The 13312-nt window shown below is 47.5% G+C and overlaps 1 protein-coding gene across 1 annotated transcript in view; it reads right to left on the bottom strand.

The window, feature by feature from the left end:
• LOC138545458 (cytochrome P450 2J2-like) overlaps positions 1–9604 on the bottom strand; it is a 794499-nt gene extending 784895 nt beyond the window's left edge. The window contains exon 1 of the mRNA XM_069642070.1: positions 9311–9604. Coding sequence (XP_069498171.1) covers positions 9311–9520 — 210 coding nt within the window. The 5' untranslated portion in view covers positions 9521–9604. The remainder of the gene's footprint in view (positions 1–9310) is intronic.
• Positions 9605–13312: the final 3708 nt, after the last annotated feature.

The following is a 13312-nucleotide window of genomic DNA, read 5'->3' as shown; positions in this document are numbered from 1 at the left end:
GTTCGCTCAGAAAATGCACAAGATACTCTCGATTAGCATTTCATCTCGATCTTAGGTCAGGATGTACACTCTAAGATGGACCTCGTATTACATTGGCGGTCTCCTAGTCCTTTTTCCATGACAGCAGTTTCCCACTGTAGTTATTAACTTACACAATACGGCACTGGCAGTCCTCAACCGCCGGCTGCCATCTCCGTGGCAACCGCCACGGGCATCATAACGCTTTCCTGAGAACAGAACATTCGCATACAGGTACATGTCTATACGTACTGGTTGTAGATTACATGATATTCAGATCTGCAGACCAGCATCTCTGTTGAAGCGTTCACCACTTTTTGTTTCACTAGAGCACACGCTTGGCAGCTCTTTTGCCGACATTATCTGTAACTCGTTGAGAAAACAGAGTATCCACCGTTGAACACGAGGAGTTTGAATCTGTGCGGTTTCCTCTGCCCGATATGGGTGAGTTTACCCGTTTATTTGCCATTTCACTAGCGTGACCAATACTGGTATTTTGATCAGCATGTAATGATGAATCTGAGCAAAGTATGTTACCTTAAAGATTGGGGAAGCGAGACTGAATACATTTAGTCGTGGACACCGTACTGTGCCTAAACAAGAGCCATTGGACTCCATCTTGCATCATTTTTTGGCTAACTAATATAACTCGCTATATGCGACTAAACCAACATTTTGCAAGTGAGTAGAACTCTTTTTTGTTTTTAGTGGATCACTATTTGAATCCATGTGGATTGTGAGCTTCTTTCTCACCAGATAGTCTTATTGACATAGGGGTCATGAGTATTCCCCTCTTCTTCTAGGCAAGCTCTATTCTTTTTTTGATAAAACATTTTTTATTATTTTAATGTAACAATCACAAAAAAAACAAAGCCAACAAAAGGACTGTCATGTTCATTCACAATCATAAGGTATTACACATATTTATCAGTAATCAAAAAGGCCTTAAACGTAAATGCGGTGGTGTGTTGGTCGTGTCCATACCACATATAGAAAGGAGTCCTAGGTCACCACTTCCTCCCACTTATCCCATATTTTCGAGGCATTATTGGGACATCCCCTTGCTGTATAAATCCTGTGTTCCATCATGGCACATGTGTCCATATCCGCCTTCCATTGGTCCAATGTTGGGGAAGTCAGGGGCTCCCCATTTTTGCACTATGTTACGCTTTATTAGCCCCATGGCCGTGTGGAGGAGCAATCTCTCCCACTTGTTAGTCTCAACTTCATAGGGAACTCCCAGGAGTAGGGCCTTTGGGTCCAGTGGTATATCACGGCCAAGGACGTTGGAGAGTTCGCCACAACATGCTTCCCAAAAGGTTTGTATCCGGGTACATGACCACAGGGTGTGTATAAAGGTTCCCTCCCCCTCCCCGCACCGAAGACAGTTTGGGTTTGAGGCCCATTTCCAAGCGTTAAGGCGTGTCATAGGGTACTAAACCCGGTGTAGTATTTTCAGCTGAACAAGGCGAAGTCTGGAGGAAATGGCTATTTCTCAGGGTGCATAAGAACCTGTATCCAATCCTCCAGGTCTATGCCGCCCACATCTACCTCCCATTTCGCTTTCAAACTGATCAATTCGGGGGTGGCAAAGGATGTAATGGCATTATATAGGATAGAAGTGCATTTGGCGGGGATGTATGCTGGTAGGATGTTACGCTCAATAGGAGTGTATTCCGAAACATTAGCGTCTGCCGATATGTGGGCCTTTAGAGCATGGGCAAGGCGCATATAGTGATATCGTTCTGTGCTTGGGATCTGGAATTGTGATTGCAGGGAGTCAAATGGAGCCAGTTTCCCATCTGTGCGGATAACACCCACTCTCAGGACCCCAGCCCTTACCCAATTGGGCCAAGGCTCCAACTTCCCGATTTCAGACAGGTTGCTATTTTGCCACAGGGGCTGTGCGGTGGTAATCTTGTTCTCCCACCCAATGAAATGGTGTGCTTGTCTCCAGACCATAATAAGGTGTGACGTGGTTGTGGGCTGAGAGGGTAGGCAAGCTCTATTCTGAATATGCCGAACAGTGTCTAGTGTTCTGTTTCCAGCTACTGTTATGTAGGGGGGGCCTGGTCCAGGTCAGGCCCACAGAGCTGCCAAAGAGAAACGGACACCAGTCTGATGCGCCAACTGGCGCATGCGCCGCGGGGACCCGCCTTTATTGGCGTCACAGATGACTGCTTCCGCAGTCTCTTAAAGGGTACATAATACTCCTCCCTTTTCATATTCTTTTTCCAAACCCACAATAAACAGAATATTGTCACATGTCCTGGAACATAGACACTTTTACTTTATCATATTGAACATATCAAATTTAAAACGTGAACATCACAGTTTAACGATACCACTTGAAGCCTTGCACCAACGGGTGCCCTCCGTCCTCAGGGACAGTCCACTTCAAAGTCCTGAAGGTAGGTAGGCCGTCTGCAACATTCTCTTGCAGGATACCTCCTTACACCCCCTGAGTCATCATTCGCCGAGGTCAGACCTCCTCCTTGGTCAGTAGGATTGTTTCCCCCGTCGCTAGACCTCTGGCCCTCCTGGCTCGACTCTTCTCTTGCACAATCCATACTTTGCAACCCCTGTGTGGAGCCGGTCCCCCGTCCTCGCTCAGGGCTCGACTCTGGGGACTGCCCCATCTTCCGGAACAAACACGAGTTCCTAGTCACTGTCGTATTTCCGTCCGACGCGGTTATCATTGATCCGTTAGTGTCCACCACCTTGAGAGGAGTGGGCTTGTGAGGCAGGGACAGTTTCCCCCGCGCATTTCTTGTTCTCACCAGAACCTGATCGTCTATCTCAAAACTGTCGCTTTGCAGATTCCTGCAGTCGTTCACCCTTTCATTTGCCCTTCTCCTCCCTTCCACTACGGCGTCATCATCAATGACCCCTGGTGAGCGTGGTAGGTGGTCTGGGAGAAGACTGCGCAGGCACTTTTGAAATAATGCTTAAGCGGGGGCCACCCCCCTAGAGCAATGATGCGTTGTACGCTATTCCGCTAGAAACCTATATAGGGCACGCTTCTCGCACTCCCCCTGCCCATGGGCTATCCGGAAAACTTTGTTCAATGTCCTCATGACTCTTTAGACGTCCCCATTTGCTCTCGGCCACAGTGGCGTGATTTTGCGGTGAGCAATCCCGTGGTCGCGCAAGTATTCTGAAAACCCTCTCCCCTGAAAGGAAGGTCCGTTGTCGGAGTATATTTCCACTGGGAGTCCATACATGGCAAAGATCTTCTCTAGCGCTGGGATTATGTCTTCTAGAGCTGTGCAGTACACAAACTCAACCTCCGGGTACCTTGACCACTGATCAACAAGAACCACAAAATGGATGTCTTGACAGGTCGTCCCGAAGTCCATGTGTATCGTGCCCCATGGTACACAGCTACTGTCCATGCACTCAATTGAGGGTTCTCGTCTGTGTGGCAGCGATGCCTGACACCACACACAGTTGCGGACAAACTCCTCCACCTGGTCTTCTTGCCCCGGGAACCACACTTTCTTGCAGAGCCAGGCCTTGGTCTTGGCAACACCCTGGTGACATCTGTGTGCCAGCTCTAATGCCGTGGCCACCAGGCTGGCTGGGATGACCAATTTTGTGCCCCTTAGTACCAAACCATCGTCTAGGAATGTGAGTTCCCCTCTCACTCTCCACAACCGATCGAGCGCTGTTCTCGCCTCTGCGGTCCGTGCCTCAAACTTCTCAAGGACTCTAAGCCATTCCCCTCTTGTTCCAGCCGTCTGGAGAATTCTGAAACACTCGTCATCGTCTGATGTCTTTCGAATGTCGTCGATTGACATGAGAGTTTGGGCCATCGCCTCGGCAATGTTGTTTATGTATTCCAGTCTCCACCTCTTCCGTGCTCTCTGTCTTTGGGCTGGGGTGGCGTGACAGATAGTCTGCAGCATTGGTGGCCCCAGGGGCGGAACGCAAGTTCCACATCGTATTCCTGGAGGTCAAGAAGCCACTTCTCGATTCTCGCTTGCGGAATGGCGGAGGATCCGGTCATGATCGGGATCAGGGGTTTGTGGTCTGTGATGACTTTCACCGGTTTGCCATACATGTAAAGTTGGTAATGTCTGCACCCCCAGAGTACCGCCAAGGTCACCCGTTCAATCTGGGAATATCTCTGCTCGGTCGCCGAGAGTGATCGGCTGGCAAACGCCACTGGACGGTCCACACCGCTTTCACCTGGCTGCATAAAGACGGCCCCCAAACCGAACAGGCTGGCATCAACTATTATCTCGGATTCCTTTTCCAGATTGAAGAACGCCATTGTGTCTTCTGCTGTCAGGCCTCCCTCGATCCCGTTGAACGTGCTCTGTTTAAGCGCTGTCCATCTCCATGTGCATTCCTTTTTTCGTCAGGCTTCGGAGAGGTTCAGCAAGGGTTGCCAGGTTTCGTATAAACCAACCACAATACATTGCCATGCCCAGAAAGCTACGCACCTCTGACACATTTATCGGGGCGCTGGCTTCCTTGATGCCTCTCACCTTTTCCGGGTCAGGGGATATGCCACCCTCTTGGAACACAAATCCAAGAGTGCATTTGTCTCAGTGAAGTGTGAGTCCAAGATGTTGGATGCACTGCACTACGCCTTCTGGTCTCTCTGGGTGCTCCTGCTCAGACCTCGCATATACCATGATGTCGTCGCTGATATTGATTGCTCCTTGTAGTCCTGCCAGCGCCCCTCTGATGGAATTTTGGAAAACCTCTGCGGCCAAGGAGACCCCGAAGCTCAGGCGTTTGTACCTGTGTAGACCTTTGTGTGTGCTGAAGGTCGTAATATAACGCAACTCTGGATCCAGTTCAAGATGGTGGTATCCAGGGCGGAGGTCCAATTTGGAAAAATACTGTGCACCCTGTAGATCTGCCAGGATGTCATCCAGGGTCGGTGTAATGTGTTGCTCCCACCGGATTGTTCTGTTCGGAGGGGCATATCCACTCAGATGCGTATGGCGTCTGGCTGCTTGGGTTTTCTTGCGATTACTATAGGAGAGACCCACGGAGTCGGACCTTCCACCTTCTCTATGATGTCGAGACAGATGATGTCGGTTGTATCGTGTTGTCAATGTGCAGTCGCACCAGATCACCTACGAGCTTCCCAATTCCGGAGAACACCTTTGCATATCTGGTGAGCAGCGTCTGGACTTCCTCCAGGTGTACATCAAACGCAAAGTTCATAATGTGCAAGTCCTCGGCGACAGCGCACCCTACTAGAGTCACCTCGCTAACTTTGGTTACAAAGAAGCGGGCCTTGATCGATGTGTCCTCATGAGTGACATGGGCTACAAACACGCCCTCCAGAGGTAGCGGTTGCTTCCCGCCGAGGGTAAAGATGCAGACGTTAGTCTTTCTTAGGGGTGGTGCACTCTCCAGTTGCCGGTAATGGTCCTCCGCCATGACGCTCACCGAAGCCCCGGTGTCTATCAACACGGGTATCGGGGAGTCACAGATGCGAATAACACACCTCATCAAGACTCATCCGTCTTTTGGACCTTTGTAGGACCGACATGCTCGAGATGAAGAAAACATCCTCTTCGTCTTCTTCCGGCTCCTCAGGTTCATCCTCCTCCGCCGTGGGCTGTTCGACCTGAGCAACCTTGCGCTGTGCCCTCTGTGGCGTCGGACTCGAGGATACTGGGCCTCTCAAATGCATTGATGGTGCCGGTGCTCTGCAGACACGAGCGAAATGGTTTGCTATGCCACAGCGACCACACACATGTCCTCGCCAGACATTCTTTGGGGTGGGGCAGGTCATACCTGTAGTTCAGGCATTGGGGACTGTAACCCCCTTTTTCTTCTTTCCTGCTCCACTGCTGGTGCCTGTCGCTCTTTTGGAACTGTGCCTCTGTCCCAGCGCACATGCATCCTCCAGCTTGATCGCCTTCATCGCTGAGCACATCTTGTTGGCGCGGACATCTGCAAGCTCATGGGAACGTCCAAGCTCCAGGATGCGTGCAAGGGTGATCCCAGGGTCACGGAGTATCTGGCATTGCAGTTTGATTTCGAAACAGCCTTGTATGACTTGTTGTCGTATCTCGTGTTCCACATTCAGCCAGGCACACGCCACCTAAATGCGACGCAGCCTGCTCTGAAAAGCGTCGAGAGATTCACCTTCTTTCTGCACAGTAGTCCTGATTAAGGTCCTCGCGTAGTCCACATTTGTCATGGGCGCAAAGTACTCCAGCAGACCTCCTTTGGCCGCTGCAAATGAGTCGTCCACTGGTTGCAGGGCCTCAAAAACACTGTGTACTGCCGGATCCTCTCTGGTGGCCTTGAAGAAGATATCCAACCTCTTCACCCATGCAATCCATCGGGGACCCAACAAAAACAGGGCACCCGAGATGTCGAACTCCTGCAATGGGGCGAGTTGCGCCGACACGCGTAGCAGCCTGACATCGTGCAGCGCTTCTCCTTCGCCTGTCATGTCCATGAGCTGTGTTGGTTGTACGTAGAGAATAGGCCAGCTGGCGATGGTATCTGTGGGGTCAGGGCACACAAGCACTCACCTCCTGAGCACAGGCACGCCACTGAGGAGCTGCAACCCAAAAAGTTGTTGTCAGTGTGTGGCACCATACCGGTGACAGCGCATGGCGCTGAAAAAATGGTGGGACTGGCTTTCCCAGTCACTGATACTGGCGGTGCGCAGTTCCCAGTGGTGAGGAAGGGGTCGTTCCAGAAACTGATTTGAGGATATTCTCAGTAGGGTAAAGAGAGAGGAAAAAAACATTTTTTTTGGAGCAAGCCACCCCTCCCCTCCCTGCACGGGTCTGTATGTCGCGTGCTACCGCCTTGAGGGAGACACAGGGGGCCCATGGGGAAAGATGAAAACTTTGCTGGGTTTACTGAGCGTAAACAAATCCTGCCGCGGGCAGGAACAGCTAATATATGCTGTAGACGGTGGGGAGGTTTCCCCCTCGTCGCCAATGTTATGTAGGGGTGACCTGTTCCAGGTCAGGCCCACGGAGCTGCCAAAGAGACACGGACACCAGTCTGATGCTCACCCGCCTTTATTGGCGTCACAGATGACTGCTTCCGCAGTCTCTTAAAGGGGACATAACAGCCACCAGAAGTCTTAGTCATCATTCTTTACATTAGAGGTAACAGGCTTTGACCAGTTTTATTCCTTAAATTCACCCCTTTTCAATAACATCTTTTATAAGCAGGCAATGCCACATGTATTGCTTACCTAGAGGCGCCCAATTGTAAACGACATGCTTAACATTACAAAAACTCCCAAACTGGCGCATACCGGGAGCCCCTGCACATCTCTTCATCCTACCAATGCCGTAGCCATAGTGAATACTCTAAATGTAGTATGTGAATGTAGCATTTGTAATATATACTGTTTGGCACCAAATTCTTGTGCTCTGTATTGCGACATGAATTTTATCTTCTGTTAGACTGAAATACACTTTGACAGGACTTTATTTTATTCAATGAGGTTTTACAGTTCAATTAGGCTCAAGAAGAAGAGGAGAATAGGAGAAAACCTTGAAATGTGTCAGCCAATCATATTGAACATCTGGATGTTATATTTTGCTATTCCCTGAAATCTTTGTATTTGAAATTATTTTTCTTGATTAAATACAATTACCTCTTAGAACCTAAGATTGTTGTAGATTGTATTGGGTCTCATTCCGAGTAGGGCGGTAAGGGTTGACGGTCACTGGTAACGAGACCGGTGCCGTTAAACCCTTACCGCCCTTCTACGAGTTCCCTTTGCGGGTCCTTCCTTAACGGGTGCTTTTAGCAGGCGTTAAGGACGGGACCCGCAAAGGGACTTTAGAGCTAATAACAGTACCGTAATTTACAGTACCGTTATTAGCGCCTTCCCCATTCCCATTGAGCCCTATGGGGGCTCAATGGGAATGTGCCCCCATAGAGCCCTATGGGGGCTCAATGGGAATGGGGAAGGGCCCTGGTGAATGGGGAATTACCGGTCCCTCCAACCTTGGAATGGACCGGTAATTAATCCATTCACCAGGGTGGAATCGGAATGAGTTTGGAGGCAGCCATGCCGCAAATAGCGGCGTGGTTACCTCCAAACTCGGAATGAGGCCCATTGTTATTTAATGCAATTGAACGTGTCTTTCTCTATGACATCTACTGAATCATTAACTGTCTAGACAGTACATTATAGTGTGCAGGGCAGGGGAGGGTCCCAAGTTTGGATCCCCTTACTTCCTTTCTTTTATGTAATATTGGTTTTGTACCAATAATATTTTTTCTTCCCCAGCACCTTTAACTTTTTGAACATTTGAACTGTGATAATAATAAAATTGATCTTGAATCATTAGTGTGCACCAATAACCCACAGAGGCAAGGCAAGCTGCACATCGTCCTCCTCCATTCAGTACTCCACTGAACACAGGAATAAACGCTAGTGAAAGTAACTTCTCTTAACTTCAAGTACCAGCATGCAAATCAAACTAACAGTGACGACGGAAGGACGAAGGAAATGGTGGAGGCACCCCAATAACCTGTGCAGGATCCTCCTCCCCCCCCCGGGTAAGGGGGAGGGTGCCCGCCAAAGCGCGGCAAGTCCGGCAAAAGCCTGCAAAGGGCAAACAAAAGAAAGGGGCGGAGGATGCCCCATATAACGGGCAGCCGTCCTGCTGCAGGTAGTTTCCAGCCCCTGCCAAAGGACGCCCGCCGAGAAACAAAGGAAGGATTTGGTTTTCCACCCACCCACCCGACAAGAGGGACAGAGGTTGGGCAAGGCCTGGTCGTCGACGTCACAGGATGGCGAGGTGATGTGACGGTGTTTGGGCGACCAAGCACAAGAGACAGACTCCGAATGAGCCAGGGGAAAGCCGCAAGGATCTTCGCTCTTTTCGGACCAGCGCCTCTTGGAAGCCTAAGCGGCAGGGGCACCTGGTGGTAACAATAAGGGCTCAGCTTCCCCCAAAGAAACGGCGCTCTCCCCACCCAAGAACACCTGCAAGGGCAGCCGAGGCACAGACACGAAGGGTTGGGAGAGTTGTGCCTATGGAGGACTTTGTGGAAAGAAAGGGGGAAGCAGGTTGTTGGACACGAAGCAGTCACCGCATTTTCAGAACTATTTTCACTAATGTGTACAGTGTTTTTTATGATGTTGTGAAAATAAATCTGCGGTCTTTTTATGCCAAAAAAGAAGACAAGTCTCATTCTGCACATTATTTGGGGACAAAGAATGGGCATGTACAATGTCATCGGTGCAAAATGGACATATGCATGGGTTATAATAACATGCACTTTCATACTGCACAACAACGAAGTTATTTAGAATTACTTTTTCAAACCTTACCTTGCGGATTGATGTGTGAGGCTCTGAGAAGGCCATATGTATCAGACTGCCCACGAAGGGCCAGCCATGTGGTCCTGGTGGGAAATTCTTCGGCACCCTTCGTTTAATGTGATCGGCAGCGAAAAGAAACACGGCTAAAAACAGCAGGGTGTTTGCCACGGTGACCTGCTCCAGAAGAAAAGCTGCGACCGAGAGCACCGACAGCTCCATTGTAAACAGTGCAGAGTTAGCCCCTGGTTTGTTACCAGCGTCGGTCGGAAAAGCAGCTCTTTCAGTCCTTTCCACGCCTTGTTTTGTGGGCTGGGATCTAGCAAAAGGTTAACCCGCTACAGCCCGAAGGTTTCTCAGCAGCCTGCAAAACCTGATTCCCGTGCAAGCGACTGGTTCAAGCAAGGAACGCCAATGGGGCACGCAGCGTGTATTAAAATTGGTATAATGTGGGTGAGATTGTGAACTAATAAACTGGGCAGCATATTCCGTGTGCCAATATTAAAGTCCTTTTATTAAAAACGTGTATTTTGTGCACCTACAATCAGGGGCGTAGCTTACTCTGTAACGTAGCAAAGGAGGCTGATGCGATTGTGAAATTTCCTATTTCCCATCGAGCAACAGGAAGAAGCAATGCGTCCAACTGTATTAAAAAGGACAGCATGGCCGGTTGAGAAAAAACACATTTTATGTACTTTTAAATTGAGTAATAGTATCCTATTAATTTTTATTAGAATTTTTGTTGGCCTTGGAGCACCTTACATGGTTCAAAGTTTGAAAAGGTGCAAATTACTAAATGTTTTCAGGCTAGGATAGAACGATTATGTAGCAGTGGAGGAAGGCAGGGTTAGGTGGGGGAAGCAGGTATGTTTTCAGGTTCTTTCTAAAAGTGGTGCACTGCAGATGGGAAGAGGGTGGGGTGTTCTATACCCATGTGTCCAGTGGGTAAATGCTTGCTTTTGAGTGCATGTGAGTTGGCAGAGAGGATTGTGTAGAAGGTGTTGGCTGGCTTGTCTGGTGTTTGTATGGGTGCTGGGTTAGAGTTGGAACGGTGTAAAACCCGAAACAGGCCGGATCGCCTAATATATAAAACAGCAGCAAGAACCTTTTGGAAATGAGATAGGTTGAACAATGTGCTGTCATAAACCCACTGCCAAAAATCTAAATTTTAACACGAAAAAGTACCCAGAACCAGTGGCGTAGCCAGGAATCAAATTTAGTATGGGCACAGAGGGGGCCAAAGACAAAAGTAGGGGGGGCACAGACAAAAGTAGGGGGAGAACAGGGTCACTGCTCGTCTTAGGTAGGGGGGCACAGGGTTTCACGGGGGGCCCCTGCCCCCCCTAGCGACGCCACTGCCCGGAACGGGCCGGAACGCTATCCCAATATATAAAACAGCAGCAAAACTCACCTGTAAATGATGCAAACCCCCATGAAGAACATTTTGAAATGAGAAAGGTGAACCAATATGCTGTCATTAACCCATTACTGCCCAAAATCTACTATAACACAATAAAGTACACGGAACGCTACCCTAATATATAAAACAGCAGCAAAACTCACTTGAAAATGAGGTAAACACACATGAAGAACATTTTGAAATGAGAAAGGTGCACCAGTATGCTGTCATTAACCGATTACTGCCCAAAATCTAAATTTTAACACAAAAAAGTACCAAGAACGGGCCGGAAGACTATCCTGATATACAAAGAGGCAGCAAAACTCACCTGTAAATTATGCAAACCCCGATGAAGAACATTTTGAAATGAGAAAGGTGCACCAATATGCTGTCATTAACCCATTACTGCCCAAAATCTACTATAACACGATAAAGTACACGGAACGCTACCCTAATATATAAAACAGCAGCAAAACTCACTTGAAAATGAGGTAAACACGCATGAAGAACATTTCGAAATGAGAAAGGTACACCAATATGCTGTCATTAACCCATTACTGCTCAAATCTACATTTTAACACGAAAAAAGTAGTTGTATTTGTATTTATTTGTATTTATTATGTTTATATAGCCCTTTACTCCAAAGCGCTGCACATTTTAACAACAGGATACATATAACATTAACATTATAACAGTAACAATAGAAGCAATTTACAATTACGAATCTGTCCAACAAAACTGTAAGCAAAGCAATTAAATTGAAGGGAAGAGGGAGTGTAGTGCAGTAGAACTGAGAGGGAGAGAGAGGGGTGGGGAGGAGAAGGAGGAGGGAATCAGGAGGGGTAAAAGGGTGAGAATGGGGAGGAGGGGGAGGGGAGGGAGATGATCATGGTGAAAAGAAAAAGGAGGGAGGGGGAGCAAGAAGGGGGAAGGGTTTCATGGCGGGGAATGGAGAAGGAGAGATTTAAGGGATGTCTGGAATGAGGAGAAGGTAGGAATAGAGCGGATTGAGAGAGGTAAGGAGTTCCAGTGCAGGGGGGCTAGGAGCTGGAAGGAGCGGAAACGGGAGGTGGCACAAGGGGATGGAGGAACTGTGAGAAGGAAGTGGTCAGCAGAGCGAAGGGAGCGGGAAGGAGTGTTGAAAGAGAGGATGGAGGATAAAAAAGTACACAGAACCGGCCGGAACACTACCCTAGTATAAAAAACGGCAGCAAAACTCAACTGAGAATGATGTAAACACACATGAAGAACATTTTGAAATGAGAAAGGTACACCTGTACCCTGTCATTAACCTATTACTGCCCAAAATCTACATTTTAACACAAAAAAGTACCAAGAACGGGCCCAGAACGCCTAATATATAAAACGGTAGAAAAACTCACTGAAAATGATGTAAACACACATGAAGAACATTTTGGAAATGAGGATGATTGAACAATGTGCTGTCACTGACCCATTTCTGCATAAAATCTACATATTAACACGAAAAAGTACCCAGAACGGGTCAAATGCTAACCTAATATGTAAAATGGCAATGAAACTCATCCGTAAATGATGCAAACACCCATGAAGAACATTTTGAAATGAGAAATGTGCACCAATATGCTGTCATTAACCCATTACTGCCCAAAATCTACATTTTAACACGAAAAAGTACCCGGAACGGGCCGGAACTCTACCTTAATATATAAAACAGCAGCAAAACTCACCTGAAAATGATGCAAACACACATGAAGAACATTTTGAAATGAGAAAGGTACACCATTATCCTGTCATTAATGCATTACTGCCCAAAATCCATATTTTAACACGAAAAAGTACCCAGAATGGGCCGAAACGCTATACTAATATATAAAACGTCAGCAAAACTCACCTGAAAATAATGCAAACACATGAAGAACATTTTGGAAATGAGGAAGGTTGAACAATGTGCTGTCATTAACCCATTACTGCCCAAAATCTACCTTTTTTCCCAAAAGAGTACCCGAACGAGCCAGAACGCTATCCTAATATATAAAACAATAGTGAAACTCACCTGAAAATGATGCAAACACAGGAAGAACATTTTGAAATGAGAAAGCTACACCAATATTTGGACATTAACCCATTACTGCCCAAAATCTACATTTTAACACGAAAAAGTATGCAGAACAGTCCGGAACACCACCTTAATATATAAAACAGCAGCAAAACTCACCTAAAAATCATTCAAACACACATGAAGAACATTTTGAAATGAGAAAGGTACACCGCTGTGCTTTCATTAACCCATTACTGCCCAAAATCTCAATTTTAACACGAAAAAGTACCCGGAACGGGCCGAAAAGCTATCCTAATATATAAAACGGCAGCAAAACTCACCTGTAAATGATGCAAACACACATGAACAGTATTTTGGAAATGAGGAAGGTTGAACAATGTGCTGTCATTAACCCATTACTGCCCAAAATCTACCTTTTAACCCGAAAGAGTACCCGGAACGAGCCAGAGCGCTATCCTAATATATAAAACAATAGTGAAACTCACCTAAAAATCATGCAAACACACATGAAGAACATTTTGAAATGAGAAAGGCACACCAATGTGCTGTCATTAACGCATTACTACCCAAAATC

Source organism: Ambystoma mexicanum, chromosome 1q (assembly GCF_040938575.1).
Source record: "Ambystoma mexicanum isolate Mex_15411 chromosome 1q, UKY_AmexF1_1, whole genome shotgun sequence".
Lineage (NCBI taxonomy): Eukaryota > Metazoa > Chordata > Amphibia > Caudata > Ambystomatidae > Ambystoma > Ambystoma mexicanum.
Note: the sequence above shows the minus strand (reverse complement) of the source record. Positions and strands in the feature narration are given on the sequence as shown.